Below are 22,310 nucleotides of genomic sequence, written 5' to 3'. Positions count from 1 at the left end.
CTACATTTTGGCACCACTTCTATAGTTTATTAGCTTAACTTAACTAAAGTTAAGTTTAGATGAAATATCCAGTTAAACATGAACTAATATTTCTGAATCATTTCTCCAAGAAACCAGACAAATAATTCAATCTCAAAGTTTAACTGAATACTTTCTTGTCAATCACACTGTTGCGACACATCAAAGACCAAAGAATACAATATTGCTGATTTTAACTATTATATTATGATAGCACAACTATAAAAAAAAAATAAATCCTTCCCTACACTTTGCAGAATCTCAATCTTTAGCTTCTAATCTTGTCTGACATCCACCTCTAAATGATTAGAGAGCAGAAGCATTGCAGCACAAGCACAATGAATAGAAAAGTATATCAACAAAAAATAACCTAGCATGAGCATCTATCTACGAGTAAGCGAGCTCCTCGCTGCTGATGAGTACTTCTTATCTAGGGTGTACGAGTATAGGCTGTTATCTGCCCCTATGTTGTCTGACAATCTTTGTCCCGCAGTCTCTGTCCCACTCCTAGTCACAGCACCATTGGCTCCCGATTCTCAAGTTCCAGATTCAATCTTCAGTCTTATGGAGTTTTTGCTTAGGTTCGAGACACATCGCATCTTTGCCTATACATATATTTTTAAGCCGACGCTACGACAACGCGACGAACGCCGCCGTTCCTCGCGCCTTTTCCGATTGTATGCATTTTTCTTTCGTAAGTGATGTATAGATACTTTTATTCAAGACTGCATTATCTGTTGTTTATTGTCCTCGAGCGTTCTAGTGTTTTTCTTTCATATATAGCAACGTTTTCTTTTTTCTATTCTACTTATAGAACAACAACTGTGATGTGCATTTGCATGCAGAAATCGAAGTACTGAAGCAGGCTCTCGTCGAGAAACAATCCGAATTAATTGCCATGGAGACAGCATGCTTGCGGGAGTCCGACCGACAAGTTGAACTTGAAGATAGTATCATAGCGTGGCAGGATAAATACGATCGATTGTATGAGTCACACAAACGTGTGCAAAAGGTAAATCAGACATTGGAGGACAAGCTGCTGAAGCTGGTCGACCGGAACTCGGGGGAACGGGCGCAGTTGACCAGCGATGTGGCCACGTTGAGCGTTCGACTAGCACAAGCCAACTACAACATAGCAAAATTGCAAAGGGAAATCGTAAGTAATTTTATGTACCTTAACCATACCGATACCATAGCTATAAGCACCTATACCTAGATGAAATTTATTTTTAACCCTTTTTCAACGTCCGTCGATGAGATATATTTATGTCTATACCTAGGAACGCTGCGTCTTTTGACGCATAAAAGATAGGCATTATACGACCATTTTAGTATAACATGCATGGTACGTGTGGGATGGGGACATGGAAGTCATGCATAATTTATTGGGGCAGTATCCTTACTGTTGGCCGGTGGGCTTTGGCTCTGGCTCTATCTGTGGCTGGGTCTTCTATAGCTCGCTAGGCTAGCACAGTCTAAGCCTGAGATGATTGTAATTTTAACTTTTATAACATTTAGTTGCGATCTAACCAATTTAATTGTGTGCAAGTATAAGTTACACCTGAGCAACAGGTTCTATAGCGAATAACGATTGAAAAAGTTATTCTTAGACTGAAGTGGATTTTTTTAGTCCGAATAGCAGAGACAGAGACAGAGACTGTTTGAAATAATTGATTGTAGGGCGTTTGTACGTGGCTAGGGATAAGGACAAGGAGTGGAAGTTATTTTTTTTCTTTCAGCTGTATCATAAATCCTACAGGTTGTTCTTAAGTTTTAGATTGTTGCTGTTTGTATATTAGCTTAACGTTTTGGTAGCATGTACCTTCGAAAGGTATTGGTTTAATGGGTAGTTGGTATATAATTCAAGAAGTTGAAAATAAACATTTCAAGAAAAAGGTTACACAAAATTCGAAATATGAGCCAAAAACATGTATAGACGAAGGTTATGTAGGTTTTATGGAAATCAATCCATTGATTGAAGTCTTCTTGGAAGAATGAAGATGGAATTAGTTATGTGTGGAACTTTTTGAAAAATGCACCTTAATTTCGAATTTATTGAATTAAAATGATGATTGTAAAATGGGCATACAGATGTTGAGATTGTGAAATGATAAATAAAGGTTTGGGCATTAATATTTTATTTCTCATTTGAAGGTATACATTTTTGCAGTCCGTTGAGAACTAGGGAATAGTAACTTACAACTTTCAACCATTTTTTTGGCGAGCAATATTGTCAGGGATGGTGGGGACCTACAGTCTTAAGCCGAATCCGGAAGGCTCATTTGAGAAATTATTTTTTACGACAAGAATTACTCTTCCTTGAAAGAGGCAGTACCCGTGAAAAAAAGTTTAGTTGGCAGGAAGGGATTGAATCCATCACGCCACTTGTACTACCAGTTTTTGACTTGCATTACAGATAATAACATCAAATGATGCAAAAAGGACTTTAAAAAAGATAAAGTGGGTGTTTTTTATTTACTTAAGCAATTAAAACACGAGAAAAATTTGGTTGAGTCCGAAAATCTCTCGAACCAATAACGCTACAGACTTCAATTAAATTATGTACGACTGTCAAGTTAGCACTACATTTTTCGAAATTTAAAAAAACTGAGTATGCAGTAGTAGCTTTTTGTTGTAAATTACTTGTGGAAAGAATTCCAAAAATTTGTTTTACTTGTAGAGCTAACTTGACACCACCGTGAGTTCAGGCATAAAACAAGGATTTTCCAAAATGTAAGGATGCAATTAATTGTTCATCACATTTTTTTAGTCGCCCATAGCTCAAGAACCAGAAGAGATATCGACTTCAAATAAAATTTGTTATACAGATAATAATGCAGAAAAATGCAGAAAGGACTCTCAAAAAAATTGCGTTGGTGGTTTTTTTATCATAACAATTTAAAAAAAGTGAAAATTTTGGTTAATTGTAAATATCTCACGAACCAAAACCGCTAGAGACTTGAATTTAATTTTATATTATTTATGTTCATGTTTTTATATTTATATAACAATAACATCACACCAAACTTATATATTTTTGGATAAAAATTCCAATTCATTTTTTTATAAACCAAACACCAGCTGAAAACAAAAATGTTGCACCTCTAAATTTTACGAACAAAAAAATGATTTTATCTCCAAAATAAATGACAATTTTTGCATCTGGTAAAATTAAAAAAAAATCAAACTGACAATTTTTTTTATAAAAAATAAATAAACACGTTACTCAAAGTTGGTATAAATTGGTTTTTGATTAAAGTATCTTTTCAAAAATATAAGATTATGGCTAATATCTTATTTTCTTATAAGAAATATTGTTTTCAACATTCGGACAAATTTTGGAAAAAAAAAACAATACAAAATTAATAAAAGTTGGTAAAAATTGATTTTCGACTCAAATTTTTTTTCAAAATTTTGAGATATTGGCTTTTTACTAATTTTATCTCTTACAAATATTGTTTTCAACATCCAATAAAATTTTGAAAAAAATCAAATTGACAATTTTTTTCAAAAAAATTAACAAAAGGTGGTAAAAATTTACTTTTGACTCCAATAGATTTCCAAAAATTGAAAATATTAGCTTCAAGCTAATTTTATCTTACAGAAAATATTGTTTTAAATATTCAGTAATTTTTTTTATAAGAATCCAACAGTCAGTTTTTTTCAAAAAAAAAATAAAATCTAAAAAAAATAATATGCAAATTTGTTAAAAATTGATGTTCGGTTCTCAAAATCTCATGAACAATAGAAGATATTTATTAATTTTGTTTTTATAAGAAATACGAATTATAAATGTTTTAATAAATGCTACTAAAATTGGTAAAAAATGGTTTTCGACTAAAAATCTCTTTAACAAAAATAGATTTCGAAATCAAACTATTTCATCATATGCAAAATATTTATTTATTTATTTATTTATATCAATTAGAGTTTACAATCTCAAATAGACTACCGAAATTTTTAAAATATTCATTGAATCATTTTAAAATTAAAGCTTATTCCAAAAAATTAAAAATTATTATAACATTATTTAATTTGTTAAAAATATAACTTTAACATATTTTTGAATAAGTTTTTACTCATATGAAAATTAAAATCTATATTAGGTGACACATTATTAATCTCCCTAACACTGCGAGTTGTGGATTCATTAAACGCATAATTTATTCTATGAACGTTTCCCCGAAATAAGGTTCGAATCAATATGATAAGATAAAATATCACTCACAAAATTTATGGAAAACGGCTGTTTTCTTATATCTGCAATAAGCTGACATCTAACTTTATATGAAGGCATTTCAATGTTCCAGCCTAGTTTGTGCACTAAAAATCTTGTACACTTTTTTGACATTTTCTATTGTAATATGAACATTGTAATGTAATGAGGATTCCACACTGCGCAGCAATATTCCAGGATTGATCGATCATACGCCACATAAATGGCTTTAAGTGTGTAAGGGTCCCTAAGACCAAACGAATTACGAAAAATAAAACTCGGCATAGAGTTTACTTTGTTCACCATGAATTCTGTATACTGTACAAAGTTTAGCTTATAATCAAAAATGACTACAAGGTCTTTTTCAATATAAACTCTGTCAAGGACATGATTTTGCACATTGAAATCGTAAACGATAGGTAACAAACGACGTTTAAACGAAGAACATTTACATTTGGATATGTTTAGTGCTAATTGGCATACATTGCACCAGTTGATAAGATTGTTTACATCATTTTGGAGCAGCGTACAGTCTGTTTAGTTTTTTAGACATCTACAAATTTTAACTCATCCGCAAACATAAGACGCATTGAGTTTGTAAGGACATCAGGTAGGTCATTAATAAAAATAAAAACAATATTGGACCTAAATGACTCCCTTGCGGAACACCAGAAGTTACAGAAAAATGATGTGAGTTGATTGAATCAATCGAAACAAGCTGACTGTGCCCTGTAAGATAAGCTGTCAGCCATTTTACTATGTTAGAATGAAAACATTATGTTCTATAATTTTTTTAATACTATTTTATAATGCACCCTATCAACCGCTTTTGCAAAATCGGTGTAGATAACGTCCACTTGGTAACCCTTTTATAATGAATTTAGAATAAAATTCGTGAAAATGTTTAGGTTAGTGGAAGTTGATCTACCGGATACAAAACCATGTTGGTACATGGTTTTGTATGGATTCTTTTAATAAAAATTTAAATTTATCACAAACAAATTTTTCAAATACTTTAGGTATTGATGACAATTTACTAATAGGACGGTAGTTTGTTATTTCCTGTTTTGGACCACATTTTTGAATAGGAGAAACGAAGGAAGTTCTCCATTCTGGCAAAAATACACTATTATGTTAACGAACTATTAAACACAAACCATAAAAAGCTAAAACAACAGGTGGAATTTCATCTGGACCAAAATTAATGTCTTCAGTAAGACCAGATAGAGCCAATTCCACTTCTGAAAAGGTAACACTTAAATTTCCTATGAAGTTTAGAATGTTTAAGGACGGGGAAAAAGAGACTTTAGTGACGACCAGCTGGCAGTGGTTTAAAATTATAAGAATAAATCGAGTGATATTTTTTTAACACAACACGAAAACCTACAAAATTTTAAGCAAGGCAAGTCGACAGACGGGATAGAAAGCTATCAGTGTGGGTCCCATCCCAGCTTCTTTTTTATCTTAAAATGAAAAAAATAAACCGCCTAATAGCAATCTGCTTCAAACCTAAACTTAGAAGTTTGAACCCAATTAACCAGGCCGTAGTCGCAAGGACAGACAGAATTACGGGACTCACTGTTTGATAAAAATCTCGAGTTCAAAATTGTTTACGAATCCAAAAGTAGACATATAGCTCCTATGCATATGTCACAAGTTAAAAAAAAACTGTCAGTTTGACGTTTAGCTACTTTTTTTTTTGTTATGATCAACTGAGATGCAATGTATGTAAAAATGGATGCAAACATTTATTTCAGTTTGGCAACCTCTTACAGCACACAAAACTCTACTTTACTCACATATTATGTACACTTAAAAGTAAAAGATTAAAATCTCAATTCCAAATATTCATTTACTTAAAATTAACGAAAATAACGTTTTTAACATCTGGTAAAATTTTGAAAAAAATGGAATTGGCATTTTCTTAAAAAAAAATTAAGAACTTAAAAAACATTACTCAAAGTTGGTTAAAAATTGAATTTCGACCCAAATACCTTTTCAAAATTATGAGATATTGGCCTTAAACTACTTTTATCTTTTAAAAATTTTGAGGAAAAACAAATTGACAGTTTTTTTTAAAACTTATAACCAAAAAATTTAACAAAAGGTGGTAAAAATTTATTTGCGACAGAAATTAATATCTTGTGAAAAATTTAAGATTATGGCTTGAAAAAAAAGTGAAAGATTAAAATTTCAATTCCAAATATTCATTTCCTTAAAATTAATTGAAATGCTTTGCGTGGTATACATTATATATATTAAATAAGCTTCCTTCTAAAAAAGCTTAATTTTAATTCTTCCTTTATATCTTTAAATTATTGAAGAAGTATTAACCACTGGTTTTCATCCGTTTGCTTTTCAATTAGTTGTACTTAAGAACAAATAACATTTTTTTTTTCAAAATTAATTATGAAATGACATTGTAATTATTTAAATTTAAAAACAATTAATTATAATACGAATATTCGAAAACGTTATGTTTCTGGTTTTTGTACAAATATTTGTTGATTTTACTAAAAATGTTCATAATTTATTTTAATTAGTACATTAAGTTATTATTATTATTTGGTTGATATTGAAGTTAAAAATATAAATAAAAAAAAGGAATTATCCTCTTTTCAATATTAAGTGCTACATGACCACCTTAATGTGATATGCCAAGTGAACAACCTTCACAGAAGGACATAACTCTATTCCTTGGTTAACCTAATTTATGAGTAACATACATATTATGCAAATTACCACAAACTTTACAAAACAAAACATTTTTCGTATTTCCCAAGTTTCTCTTACTTTTATTTTAAGACATAGTAGAGTTTTAAAGCTTTTTTTTAGCATAACTTTTTACAACTTTCAAGGTTAAAAATGTGTTGTGTTTTTAAATGTTTTCTTTATTTTAAGCATAGACCAAAAATAAAAAGTAAAGATGATGATGTATTTTACATAAATAAACAAATCTAAAAATTATATTACATAAGACAGGAATACAAACTTTCTGCCAAATCAAAACAAAGTATTTACTTTATATAATTCAAAAATGCCAAAACTTTATTTCTGATTAGACTCATAAAAAACAAACATAAATAACTTTTGAAAACATTCACGCTCTAAAAAATGTAAAATTTCTGAATTCAATTGCTTAAAAACTATACCAAAATGCTACTGCTACTGTTTCCTCTGCAGAAAAACCGCTTAAAAGTTAACCCTCTTTTCTTTATAAAAAGAAAACTTTACTCTTAAAGCAATTCGATTTGATTGCTTGCATTATCATCATAGTATTTATATGTATAGCTATCAGTTTTGATGATATACGTACATAGGTACCCCCGTATAAAGTTTATTTGTAGAATTGTAAATTTGAGTGAACTTTTCAATTCGACTTATAGCTAACTGCAACCATGACTGCCACGTATCAACTTATCTTTATTTGGTTTTGAAAGTGTTCCTTAAAAAATAAAAAACAAATAGAAAAACAAAAAAACACTCCTCCCCATAGAACCTATTATTAGATTTGTGATTTCAAATTGATCTAATTTTTAACTGCTTTTGTTTTGTATCAACTTTCATTTCGATCAGACATTGAAAGCAATCATTGTTCAAACCTACATACGTTTATAGGTATACATAGTATAGTATAGTCATCGTCAAGCCAATTTCTTCAAACAATCATTCCATTCCAAACAGCAACAAAACCATCAACCACCCTATTCCTATCGCTATCGGTATCCCTGACCCCAACTTTTATTCAATCCGGAGCCCTGGTGAATTGCGACTTTGTGTATGCGGTTCATACCTAGTTTATGGAATGGATGGTGTGCGGTGGTGGGGTTGGGGTACCCTATTCTATTTCACTTCAACAATTCATTTCACATGCATGTTACCAACAGGCGACTGTCTCTTGGGTGATGGGGAGGGGGTTGAAATAAGAGAGAGAAAAACCTGAAAAACAGAAGAAAAACCACCCGCTCACACATTGCCACAAAGGCAAACATCAATTCCCAGTTTGAAAATATCCGCTAGGAAGAAAGTCAACAACCCTTCGCAAAAAACCTAACTACACCCTCCACAACCACTTGCCCTCTAACCCATGTCTATCCCAACATTTTCTGACTTTTGCGTGATGGATAAAGTTTCCTCAATTTTGCTTCCTTCACTTGAAACCAAAAAGCAAAAACCAAAAAAAAAAGAAAACAAAAAAAGAATATTATATCGACCAAAGAATCATCAGGATGAATAAAGGGACGCAGGACCCATGAGGAGACAAAAAAATAGGCAATTATTATTTTTTGTAAATGCTGCACTCAACTTCTACTGCCATAAGGAATACATCATTGGAGGAGCAGCAGGAGGACGCTCCTTGACACGCGAGTTATATAAAATACTAAACATATATTATATGAAGATGGAAGATACTTTCGTATTATATTTTTCCAAAAAATTAACTTTTTGACGAAATTGTCTCGGGGCTTTATATTGCAATGTGTGCATCTAAACGGTTGAGGTACTGGGTGTTTCATTATAAATTCTTGTCGACAAAGTGAAGGGATGTTTGTTTTTCTATAATTTTAACACTTTACTTTTTAGTTTCTTGTTTTTCATGAATAGAAAAGTTTTTGAAGTAAGATAATTTTCAAAAGTGAAATGTGTAAATAATTACATATATGCTTTGAAATTAATTTTTGATTTCTAGGTAAAAACAAATTTAGGTGAGAATCGTCAGGGTTTCTTTAACAGTTTCAGTATTTTAAAGCTTAAAAAAATGTGTATATCGGACAACTTTTTGAACAATTTTACAGACAAAATTACAGTGGTCAACTAGTTTTTGTATCTGGGCGCACAAAGTATAAACTTTTCTTATGATTTTAATGGCCTTTGTTTAAATTTGACTCATCAGGTTTTTGAGATCGTTTTAATATTAGGAAAAAACTTGAATTATGCATTAACCATACATTCATTTAAGACGTAGTTTTTTTGCAATACAATTCGTGATGATTTTTCAAGTCTACTATCGCTATCCTCAATATTACGGTTAAAAATGTTCAGTGTCTTGTTTACTTCTCTAACAATCCTCATAAGTTGTTATGGGCTTCACCTTGTCTCACGTACAATACCTGTTCCTTAAGAGAATGGTAAAGTATTTATGCTAAATCGGATATTAACATTTTTCTCATTACTTACAAATTCGTTGTCTTAAGGTTATAACATCAAATTATGGGAATATAATGAACAAAGTATATATAAAAATAGTATTGAAAACGGCAAGTTCTGAGTTTAAGAACGAATACATAGTTGGAATCAGAGTTCGGATTCGGAATCACTACTAAAAACTTACTATACAACGAAATATTTAAAACCATTAAAGAATTACTTCAGATTAATTAAAACAGCCTGTGATGGCTCCTATCCCGTCTATCGACTTGTCTTGCTTAAAAGTTTGAGGTTTTCGTGTTTGGTTAAAAAAGTTGTCGTTGAATTATTTTTAAACAATTTTAAATTACAAACAATATTTTTCATAAAAAGAAATAGTTTATTTTGAAAATCTAGTTTTGCTAAATAGATTTTTAGTAGAGAACAAATGTTTACCAGTTTTAATAGCATTTCTTAACTTTTTTATTTCTTTTATAAACAAATACAAATTGGGTGAATGAAATTAATTTTAGAGATATCGAGAACCGAAAATCAATTTTTACGAAATGTACGTACTATTTCTTGTAGATTTTATTGTACATAAGAAAAATTACTAAATATACAAAAAATTCTTTGTGTGAAATAAAATAAGTTTGAAGCCAATATTTTTAATTTTTGAAAAGCTATTTAAGTCAAAAGTAAAATGTCACCGAGTTTTAGTATTGTTTTTCTCACAATTGTATCGAATGTTAAAAATAATATTTCTTATAAGTTAAAATTAGTTAGAAGTAATAATCCTAAATTTTTGAAAAGATGTTCGAGTCGAAAGTAAATTTTTACCAACTTTTATTATTATTTTTTAAATTTTTATGTTTTGTAAAAAAAACTGTCAATTCGATTTTTTCTCAAAATGGTTTCGAATGTTGAAAACAATATTTCTTTTAAGTTAAAATTAGTTGGAAGTAATAATCCCAAATTTTTGAAAAGATATTTCAGTCGAAAGTAAATTTTTACCAAATTTTAGTATGGTTTTTTTTTACCTATTTAAAAAAAACTGTCAATTTGATTTTTCTCAACATTTTTACCAGATGTCAAAAGGTTGTGTCTGGTTGCACAAAGTTGTTTTGGAGATGAAAACATTTTTTTTTCGTAAATTTTTCGAGGTGACACATTTGTTTTCAATTTTTTGATTTATAAAAAAAAACAGTTAATTGTATTTTTCCCCAAAAATATATTTGGTTAGTATCACGTTACAATATATAATATAAAATCTAATTACAGTTTTTAGCGTCATTGGTTCGTGAGGTATTTAGGTTTAACCAAAATGTTCACCTTTTTATAAACCACTCAATCAATTTTCGTGAGAGCCCTTACTGCATCTTTTTGAATATCTCGTGTGGTTTCTAAACTATGGGCGACGATGTACAAATGTACGTACAGACGCACGCACAGACGCCTTTCTAAAAATCTTTTATTTCGACTCTAGGGACCTTGAAACGTAGATAAATGTCAAAATTTTCACTTCGACAAAGCGAACCCATTACAATAACTTCTTATGGGAAATTAATATATAAAAATAATATTGAAAACGGCAAGTTCTGAGTTTAAGAACATATAGTTGAAATCAGAGTTCGGATTCGGAATCACTACTAAAAATCTACTATGCAACGAAATATGTAAAATCATAAAGGAATCACATTCATGGTTTTGCAAAACTTCAGATACATTCAAAAGCAAACCTTTAACTATGATCTTGAATGATCTAAACTTATCTAGAAGATAAAGATGTGTCCTCTGTGAAAACGTCGTACAATGTTCTTTTAAGAATTACATTGTGTTTAACCATAGCTTAAAAAACAGCATATTATGTATTTGGTTGCATTTCTAGAGAAAGGTAAGAATTTAATTTAGGAAAACAAATTAATTTAAAAAAAAGTATTTTTTAAACAACAAAACTGAAATTAAAAATAATTTAGTTGACCACTGTTATTTGTAATTTTTTGAATTTCTTAAAAGTATCAAACATTTTTAAAATTATATTTAACACTGCGTATAAGTCTTTTTTTGACTAAAGATGATTCTACGAACAGGGTATTGAGAAATTATGATTTGATAATATCTATAAGATTTATTCACAGAAATAACTTTACCGATTTTTTGTCATATTTTATTGAAAACAATATAACGCCCAAAATGTATAGACTGTCAATTTTGCCTGTAAGCGACTTTATTGTTTCGATAAAATATTTTAATTTTAAAGAGTTCTGGAAAATGTTTTTTATTTTGAATATTTTAATTTTGCAAATAAACAAGGTTGAGTGTTTGTTTTTCGGAAAATTCGTTGTAAAGCTTTTTGTAAGACTCAATTCTTAGAAATGTATTTCTTATATTAGTTTCACTAAGTTTAATTTTTATAATTTTACTTTAAGGTAGAAAAATATGTTTGTGAAAAAAAGTTATTATTAGTTTTTATACAAATCAGAATAAATTGATTCGCAATTAATTTTTGAACTTCAAGAAGGTACTTCAAAATATATATTACACAATGGCATATCCCATAGTAAAAAGCTAAAAATGGTTTGAATTATATTTTTTCTTGCTTATATTTCAACAGCATAGATTCTTCTAAACCCTGTATAATCATTTATTTATTGAGTTTTGATGAAGGAGAAGTTTAAATTTGCATTGCATACTAAGGTGGTCCAAGATTTGCAGTCCAAGGTATATTTCGAATTTAAGTTTATTATTAAAATAAACGCTAATTCTATGCAGAGTAATACCCGAACCGTGATGATTAGTGCGTAGGATTGTAATGCAAGTAGTCTTAGGATCAATCCTTTCCTGTGCCACCACTTTAAAAGTTATTACTTAAATTAGCCGTTCGTAGATCACTTCCATCCAAATCCAATTTTAATTTTTACTTGCGGCAAATAAGAACAAATTTCAAAATAGAAATTTTAATCAAACATTACACTACGATGGTAGTGAAGTCGAAAAAAGTTGGTTCCCCGATTAGCCCGTCTGTCTGCCTGTCCAGGGCCCTAAAGCCCAAAATATTGGGTTAATTACCTTCAATTTTGGAAATTAAGGTTTTGAGCCGATTCTCGTTAGGCTTTAGACGTCCCATAGGAAGTTATTGCAATGGGTCCGATTTGTCAAATTGAAAATTTTGACATTTCTCGACGTTTCAAAGTTCCTAGAGTCGAAGTAAAAGATTTTTAGAAAGATGTCTGTGCGTGCGTGTGTACGTACGTTTGTACGTCCGTACGTCCGTACGTTCGCGACGTTTTTTTCGTTGTCCATAGCTCAAGAACCAGAAGAGATATCGACTTCAAATAAATTTTTTTATACAGATAATAAGGCAGAAAGATGCAGAAAGGGCTCTCAAGAAAATTGCGTGGGTGGTTTTTTTACTATAGCAGTTTGAAAAAATGGTGAAAATTTTGGTTAACCCTAAATATCTTACGAACCAAAAACGCTAGAGACTTGAATTAAATTTTATATAATAGATTGTAACGTGATACCAAACAGGTATATTTTTTGAAAAAAATCAATATAACGGTTTTTTTTTAAATCAATACAACTGAAAAAAAAAATTTGTCACCTCCAAAATTTTACGACTGAAATATGATTTTATCTCTAAAACAATTTTGTGCAACGAAGAATAATGTTTTTGACATCTGATAAAATTTTGAGAAAAATCTAATCGACAGTTTTTTTATAAAAAATAAAAATCTAAAAAAAAACATAACTCAAAGTTCGTAAAAATTGAATATCGATTCAAATATCTTTTCAAAAACTTGAAATTAAGGCTTCAATTTTATTTTATCTTATAAGAAATATTGTTTTCAACATTCTGAAAAATTTTGAGAAAAATCGAATTGACAGTTTTTTTACAAAAAATAAAAACCTAAAAAAAAAATTATAAAAGTTGGTAAAAATTGATTTTCGACTCAAATATCTTTTCAAAACTTTGAGATATTGGCTTTAATTATCTTTTATCTTTCAAAAAATCTTGTTGTCAACATACAGTTAAAGTTTGAAAAAAATCGAATTGATAGTTTTTTTTACAAAAACTAAAAACCTAAAAAAAATAATTTATAAAAGTTGGTAAAAATTGGTTTTTGACTCAAACATCTTTTCAAAACTTTGAGATATTGGCTTTAATTATCTTTTATCTTTCAAAAATCTTGTTGTCAACATACAATTAAAGTTTGAAAAAAAACGAATTGATAGTTTTTTACAAAAAATAAAAACCTAAAAAAAATAATTTATAAAAGTTGGTAAAAATTGATTTTCGACTCAAATATCTTTTCAAAACTTTGAGATATTGGCTTTAATTTACTTTTATCTTTCAAAAAATCTTGCTGTCAACATTCAATTAAAGTTTGAAAAAAATCGAATTGACAGTTTTTTTTACAAAAAATAAAAACCTAAAAAAAATGTATAAAAGTTGGTAAAAATTGATTTTCGACTCAAATATCTCTTTAAAAATTTTAAGTATTGGCTTTAAAGTAATTTTATCTCATAAGAAATATTGTTGGTAAAATTTTTAAAAAATCGAATTGACAGTTTTTTTTTACAAAAAATAAAACTCTAAAATAAAAACAATACTAAAACTTGGTAAAAATTTACTTTCGGCTCAAATAGCTTTTCAAAACTTCAAAATATTGGCTTGAAACTTATTTTATTTCACAGAAAATATTGTTTTCGATATTCAGTAATTTTAATATAAAAATCCAACAGTCCGTTTTTTCATATAAAAAATAAAATCTACAAAAAGAGTACGCAAATTTGGTAAAAATTGATACGAGTACATAAAGACAAACTTTTAAGCAAGACAAATCGACAGACGGGATGGGAAGTTATCAGTGTGGGTCGCATCCCAGCCTCTTTTTTTTGTATACAAATCGAACAGTCTACAAAAAATAGTAAAATACAAATTTGTTTTTGACTAAAAATCTATTTAACAAAACTAAATTTTCAAACTCAACTATTTCGTTATATGAAAATATTGTTGGTAATTTAAAAATTTTTAAGAATAATTCAACGGACAACTTTTTTAAATCAACACGAAAGTCCACAAACTTTTTAGCAAGACAAATCGACAGACGGGATGCGAAATTATCAGTGTGGGTCGAACCCAGCTTCTTTTTATATTTTGGACTAAAACAAAAATATTACAATTCTTTTTTTAATTCGATATTTCTTAAATGCGTCATCTTACGAAATTAATACTGCATACTTTAAATATTTTTAAACTGAAATTGAAAAATAGTAGAAAATTTATTTAAAAAGAAAAAAAAAAACATTTTATCAATTAAGGACAGAACAAGGTTTTTAGAGAAATCATTTACATTTTAAAATCTTTGCATGCAGGAAATATTTTTTAACAGACTCTCTTGACACATAAGCAAGTTCGTGCTACCCAGTCAATCATTTACGTACAACAAACTTGAGCTGAAAAACTACATGGATACTTCTGTTTCTAAAATTATTTTAAATTTGTCTTGTTGCTTTTTAGACGAGTCATTTTAAATATTTTTTGGCAGCTGTCAATTAGAGTTATTATTAATTTAATTCGTCAATTCATAAGAAAAAGATCTACTCCCAAGCAATTCCGTTTGCAAATCTTGCAAATTGATTATCAAAACAATGGCTCGGTTTTTGCGACACTCGCAACAAACAATCAATTATTTATTTTAGAAAACTTTAAGGGAGCATAATATTATCTCGCGTTCATGGGCTTGTGGTATCGTGCCATCTTACACCTTTTTTTTGCTAGGCTATGTAAAGTCGCTTGTCTACGCAGATAAGCCCGAGACGATTGACGTCATAGACGAGAATATTCAGTAGGTTATTTTTTACAATCTGCCTCAAAGTAGCCCCATCCGTCAAAAAGTGGTAAAAATTGGGTCTTTTGGTTGAATTTTATATGAGGCAGCCGAATTGAAATCAGTTTTAAAATTAAGGGTCCGCCACATGACTTTTTTTTTTGAAAATTCTATAAAAAAACTGTTGAATATTTTATCAAATTTCTTTTTTTATTTGAAAGTACAATCGTTCTGGTTAATAATGGAAAATTATTTCATTGAAATGGCTGCCTCGGCTGGCCATGCAGTAGCCTACACGATCGGTATAATTTTTAAGTACATTATTGATTTGTGCAGTCGTATTTCACCAACGGCTTCACGAATATAGTCCTTTAAAGCGTCAATTGTCTCTGGCTTGTCGGCATAGGACTTATCTTTTACGGCATCCCACAAAGAATAGTCCAACGGTGTCAAATCGCAGCTCCAAAGTGTCTAAACGACGTCAGCTCTGCGGCTTATGATACGATCTTCAAAAACAGGGCGCAAAACATCGAGTGTACCTTCAGCTGTGTAGCACGTAGCGCCACGCCGCCGCCGGCCGTCCTGTTGAAACAAAATGTTCTCAATTTCCTCCTCTTCAGTTTTTGTGAACAAAAATTCGTTCAATATGGCCCGATGACGATTTAACGCCATTGAATGTAACGCCGACTCTTTGCTGATTTTTGAAGAAAAATTACCCAATTATGCCTCTGGACCAAAATCAGCACAAAAGGTGACTCGTTTTGGGTGTATTGGCTTTTTAATGTATGCGTGTGGGTTTTCTGCGCCCCAAATGCTACAACTTTGCTTGTTTACATACCCGCCACGATCAAAATGACCTTCATCTATAAAAAGATGCTTTTTTGCTGCAAAATCGGCATCTTCTCTGAGTCGATCGCAAGTCCACTTAGCGAAGCGAAAACGCACTGGATGGTCAATTCGCTTCAACTCCTGAACCAATTGAACTTGGTATGGCGTCATACCAAGGTCATTATGCAAAATTCGTCTTAATGATGTTTTCGAAAGGTTCAATTATTGAAAACGACACCGACGGTAAATTGAAGTTAATTTTCGCACACATTCTGCAACAATACAATACATGATCTTCAAAGTGATGTCGCAATATTTCCTAGGGTTATATCTCTTACTTTTTAACAAAGGTACGTTTAATTTTTGTTCATTTTATTTCTTCCTAAAAACAACACGTCTAAAAAACACTTTTTCTGTGTGATGTTTCCATACACTACACTCATAATGTTTATATATTTATAGACCAATTATATAAACTGAGCAATATATTCAAAACGTTTATTAACTTAAACTTCATTGTACGGATATTGCCTTTTGTTGACTTATGTCCAGTCTATGTATTTTTGATAAACCCCATGTTTTTAATATAGTACATATATCTTAGCTTTGCTTTTTAAAGCCCTCAAAGTTTTCTAAGCAAACTTCTATCCATATATGTATTTAGCTGATTTTCCCCAAATATTAACATCCTTTGACCTCGAAAACCAATTAAAATTTAAATTTGCACTTCTGAATTTTGTTCCTTTCTGCAAAAGATGCCTTAAATGTACCATAGAAATATTTTAGAAGGACCACTATATATATTTTATCTTTAGCCCAACATTCGTCTTGCAGCTAAAAGGTCCGCTAGACTCGTACCCATATGGCATAATAATAACTCATACAAATATTTGTATGCTGAAGTAGTTTTGTTATTAGATATATACATACCTTATATTGTATATATTCTTTCTAGGAAGTATCATTTTCCATCATGTTTTAAAGTCAAGATACATATTTGTGCATAATGTGCATCGTATAGATACATAGGTTGTCGAACGAGTATATAGCAGAAGGGTGCTAGTGCTAGTGCTAGACAACATAGTTTTCTTACCCTAACATCAAAAAAATGTCTGCACACAAAAATACAAGGGAAACCACAATTTCCAAAAGGCAGAAGAATGAAACCTACTTCCCATCACGAACTCCCACACCTCCTACATCCACACACCCACTAATGGTTTCTTATTACATCCGTTTCCTTCGTTTTTTTTTGTTTTGTTTTTGTTTCTTTTTATTTTTTCACTATAAATGCAAACATGCATTGTAAAGAGTCTAAGGAAGAAAGGCACATTCCATTCTTCTCAAGCCCGATTCGGTTTGGCATGAGTTGTATATGAGTTGTGACTTTTTGTGATGTTCAAAACAGGCAATGGCACTATGTGGCAGTGATGATGGCAAGTCTCATCATCTCTCATTACACATTCTTGTTTTGTGTTTGAATTTGGACTCATCTTCTTGTGTCCTCATTTTATTAGAGCTCACTATACAGTTTACAACATCATCAAGAGGAGTAATGAGGAAGGATTCGAAAGACATGTATTTTTGTCTATAACAAGTTTTCGTCCTAATTTTTTTTTGATTTTAATTGCAAGCGGATGTGCATTTACATATCGTTTCAATGGCGAAAGATAGTTAACTTCGTTAAGTAGAATACATTTCGAAGGATCTATAGAGGGGCTTTGTGAAAGGTATCGAAAAATATAAAGAGCATCAGTTCTAAAAATGCAATGAGAAGATTCAGAATGAGTGGTGTATGCTCCTCGAACCATTAGAGCATCAGTATCTGTGCTCTGCATTCAAAGTCAAGCCAAGTCAAAAAACTTGCCTGCTGATGGCGGTGCTCAATGAGATTGAAAGCGCCATAAGAAGATAGATGTGGTGATGTTCTTCGAAAACACATCTCTTGAACACAAAAAGAAAAATCCCTTCATATGTAAAAAAACATGATGAAAACAGAATTATTACAATCCGCTATCGGGCACAGTAAATCTTCTTCTGGTGAAGACAAAAAAACAAAAAGAATTCCTTGTTGTCTTTGTGTGAATATCCCTATTTAATATCCTCATCTCAGCATCTACATCTTAGCATTGAGTGGAGGTAAAGGGCATGTTGAGTGAACATATTTTTCGAGGGGAAAAAAGTACCTATTTCTTGGTACACAGAACACCAGAGAACAATAGTCCTTGTTCCCTGTGTGATATACGTACTTCAGTAAGAAATAGCTAAGTAAATAAACAAAGGACACAACAACGACGAGGACATCAATGACGACGAATACGACTACGACGACGATAGCGAGGAGCGAACTACATTACATACAAGAATAAGACACAAGAAAATTGATTGCTGATGGGGGAAAGTGTTTTCCTGGCCAAAGTCAACTAACTTGTGCAAATTGCACTATATTCCCCTAGACGACACGGTCGGTCGTTGCCAGTGGCAATGTTGAAGAATTTGTTATTTCTTTTAGATATAGAAAAGACTTGTAGGTAGTTTACCCGCATAGTCATAAATAGGGTAACCACCTAACCCAAGGGTTCTTTAAGGATATCATTCAGAAAAAGATAATATATTTTTGCAATTTATTATTAATTATTAAAATAACTTTCTTTAATAGGAAATTTTAATAAATTTTACAAATCATTATTTGTAGTTTTCCGCCTTATGATTGGTAGATTTGTTTTGACACTTTCAAAAACTTTGAAAAACAAGAAATCCATGTTGTGTTAGGTATTAATAAAACAATTAACTTTAAATTTTTGTATTAAATTTTAGTAATCGTCTTATTGGCCGCAATCATTAACTTAATGGGGAGCGAGTAAATTTAGACTTAGTAGATAAGGAGTTATGTGTTTTGCTTTTTTTTTTAGTATATTTCAGGCTTTAATTAGACTTAAATAAAAACCAGTCTGGACAATTACAAAGTTATTCACATTTGTCCAAAGTTCTTGAATAAAAAGTTACTTAAAAATAATGAGTAGTAGAATAAGAAATTCGAAATTGTTTTGCGAAAAGTTAAGTTTAGACCCGAGTGCACGGTGCTACTTATGTTTTTACTTGTGATCTAAAGGAACTATATGGGAAGTATTGCATTAAAAAAAATGTACAACTAAAGATTTTAATCGACGTTAGGTTTTTTAGCCTAAGCGAAATAAGGCCAATTTTCAAAGTGGAATAAAACTGGAATGGGTTTGCTTGCTCACAGTGCGTATAAACAGTGTAATATGTGTGGGGGGCATACTGCCACCTGCAACCCCCCCGCTTGGGTTCACTTTAGGATTCGGGATTTCTTTAAATTCAGATTATTTAAATCCAAAGGATCTTTGCCTACACTCAAAATTTAAATTTTTTTTAGGAAAAATGACATCCAACAATTTGGGCGTTCTTTAATTTAAAATGTATTTGTGTGTTACAACATTCGAGTTGGGGTTTTTGGCAATTTTTTTTTTGATGAGTATACACTCAAGCGGATTTGCGTTAGGACTTTTATATTTAATTTCAGATAGTAAGTTATTGAAATAAATCTAATTGAAATATCTGAACATGATCATCCAATTGATTTGAATGAAGTAAAGATTGCGATTGATTCTTCAAAAGAAAACAAAGCGTTTTATAAAAATGCTAGTAATTCTTTTATTGGGGAGGTTCATACTTTGCTGAAAAGAATCTACGATACAGAAACAACACCAACATTCTTCAAAAATCAATTATCTTTCCGCTCTTCAAAAAAGGTGACGCTAGTCTTGTATCGAACTATCGTGGTCTTTCATTTTTAGATATCCTCTACAAATTATTCGACTCAGTTCTCCTAAACCGCCTCACTACTTGGATCGAAAACAACAATGTACCCAATGAATTCCAGGCTGCATATCGATATCTTTCATGCCTTATTCAGCTGCAACTAAGCCAGAAAAAGAATCTGTATGCTTGGTTCGTTGACTTTATGCTTGCCTTCGACAATATTAACAGAGAAGCTCTTATTCACAAACATATTACATTGGGCATCTCGAAGAAAATGATTAAAATTATCAAACTATTATACCAAGATACATTTGCCGCCGTATGGGATTGAAGCAGTACCTCTAATTTCTTTAGAACAGGCAAAGGCGTTAAACAAGGTTGCGTTCTGAACGCTCTGCTTTTTGTCTTGTTCTTAAATGACCTACATTCTGAACTCCCCATCGAAATACATGTGGAAAGAATTGGTAAAAATGTTCTTTGGAATGCTGATGATATTGTAATTTTGGCTGAAAGTTCAGCTTTACTTCAAACAATTATAAAAAAGTTCAGCAGCTGTTGCGTTAAATGGAACATTGAAGTTAATCTTGAGAAATTTGAAATTGTTATTTTTAGGAATGGAGGCCGAAGAGCAATAAGGCAAAATGGAATTTCAAAGGTGTAGAAATTAAAATAACAAACCAGTATAAATATCTTGGCGTCGTCTTTACATATAATATGTTTTGGTCTGAACATTTGACAAAGAGGCTTGCAACATCAAAAAATGCAATCAACGCAACCTGGTCTAAGTTTCTGAAAATAAGTTAGTGCCACATTCAGCAAAGTTTAAAGTCCATGACACAGCCGCCATATCAATTATGTATTTCTGTACTCAAGTATGGGGGTACAAAGATTACATACAATGTGAAAAACTCCAAAGGCTTTTCGTCAAAAGATGTTTCAACCTACCAGATAATACACTAAACTATACGTTATAAACATCCAAACCAGTCTTTCAAAAGCGTTTCTTGCAACCCTTGAAATACATTTGAAATATTTGCGAAAAGTTTTCTGTCTACCCAGCTCTAGATTACCACACATATTTTTATGCGCAGTACTTCACAAAAATATTGATTTAGCCCAGGAATGGTTAAGCCTTTTCCGCGCAAGCAACTTATTTTGATTGGAAATATTATGCCCACAACATGCTTTTGATTAAACTAAAAGAACAACAGTGGAACGTGCTTTACAATCACAATTTCACGACGAATATAGGAATGTATCATACACAGAGGTACCCAACTATTTTAATGTCTCAAATTCACGAGAAATGATAAGTATGATCTTAAGAACTTGGTGTGGATTACTTAACTTAAGTGCTAGGGCATTTCAGCATGACACTGTTGGCTTATGCACAATGTGTTATCTTGATGCAGCTGAGAACACCTACCACTTCGTCAGCATCTGTCCTATCTTGCATTAATAACAGAGATTATTTCTAGGAGCTGAAACATTAAATCACACCGAGTTCTTTCAAATATTTTTAAATCTATACAAATGTTATTTAAATCTATACAAATTCTTAAAATTTAATTATCGCAACTTAATTGTTATTGAATATAACATTTAAAGTAAATTCAAGCTAAGCAAAAATTTAAATAGTAAAATTTTAACCTGACAGAAAACTTTAACAAGTTATTGTCCTAACTAAGAAAGATACAGAAAAGGCTCTCAAAAAGACTGCATGCACTTTTTTACCATTTTTACCATAACTGTTTAAAAAATAGGTGACATTTTTGGTTAACCCTAAATATCTCACGAACCAATGACGTTAGAGACTTGAATTAAATTTTATATTATAAATTGGAACGCGATACCAAACAAATATATCTTTGGAAAAAATTCCATTAACCTTTTTTAAGAATCACAAAAATTGAAAGCAAATATTTGTCACTTTGAAAATCTTACGAACAACAAATGATTGTATCTCCAAAATAATTTTGTGCGACGATAAATAAATACAATTTTTAACATATAATAAACTGGTTTAATTTTGAAAAAAAATTAATGGACAGTTTTTTTACAAAAAATTAAATAACTAAAATAAATTGATTCTTGACTCAAATATCTTCTTAAAAATTTGATTATTAGCTTCAAATTAATTTTGATTTACACAAAATATTGTTTTTAAAATTTGGTAACATTTTGAGAAAAATCGAATTGACAGTTTTTTTACCAAAAATAAAGACCCAAAAAACAATACCATTACTTGGTCAAAATTTACTTTCAACTCGAATTTAAAAATTTTTTCATGAACAATTGAAGATATTGACTTCAAATTAATTTTATTCATCCAATGATAAGTTTCAATCATTTGGTTATATAAGAAATAAAAACTTTTAAGAAATGCTACTAAAATTGGTAAAAATTGGTTTACGACTAAAAATCTCTTACACCAAAATAGATGTTGAAATCAAACTATTTCATTTTATGCAAAATATTAAAGAATTATTCAAGTGACAACTTTT

The 22,310-nt window shown here is 30.6% G+C and overlaps 1 protein-coding gene across 5 annotated transcripts in view; it reads left to right on the top strand.

Annotated features, from left to right (window-relative positions):
• The window catches only part of LOC129945767 (tight junction-associated protein 1), a 92,414-nt gene that overhangs the window by 12,586 nt on the left and 57,518 nt on the right, over window positions 1–22,310 (top strand). For 3 of the 5 annotated variants that reach the window (XM_056055682.1, XM_056055681.1, XM_056055685.1), the window contains exon 2: window positions 833–1,174. In XM_056055682.1, the coding sequence (XP_055911657.1) occupies window positions 833–1,174 (342 nt within the window). Of the gene's footprint in view, window positions 1–630; window positions 713–801; window positions 1,175–22,310 lie in introns of those variants that run through there. The other 2 variants (XM_056055683.1, XM_056055684.1) reach the window with 2 other exon arrangements.

This window comes from Eupeodes corollae, chromosome 2 (genome assembly GCF_945859685.1).
Source record: "Eupeodes corollae chromosome 2, idEupCoro1.1, whole genome shotgun sequence".
In the NCBI taxonomy this organism is placed as follows: Eukaryota; Metazoa; Arthropoda; class Insecta; order Diptera; family Syrphidae; genus Eupeodes; species Eupeodes corollae.
Note: the sequence above shows the minus strand (reverse complement) of the source record. Positions and strands in the feature narration are given on the sequence as shown.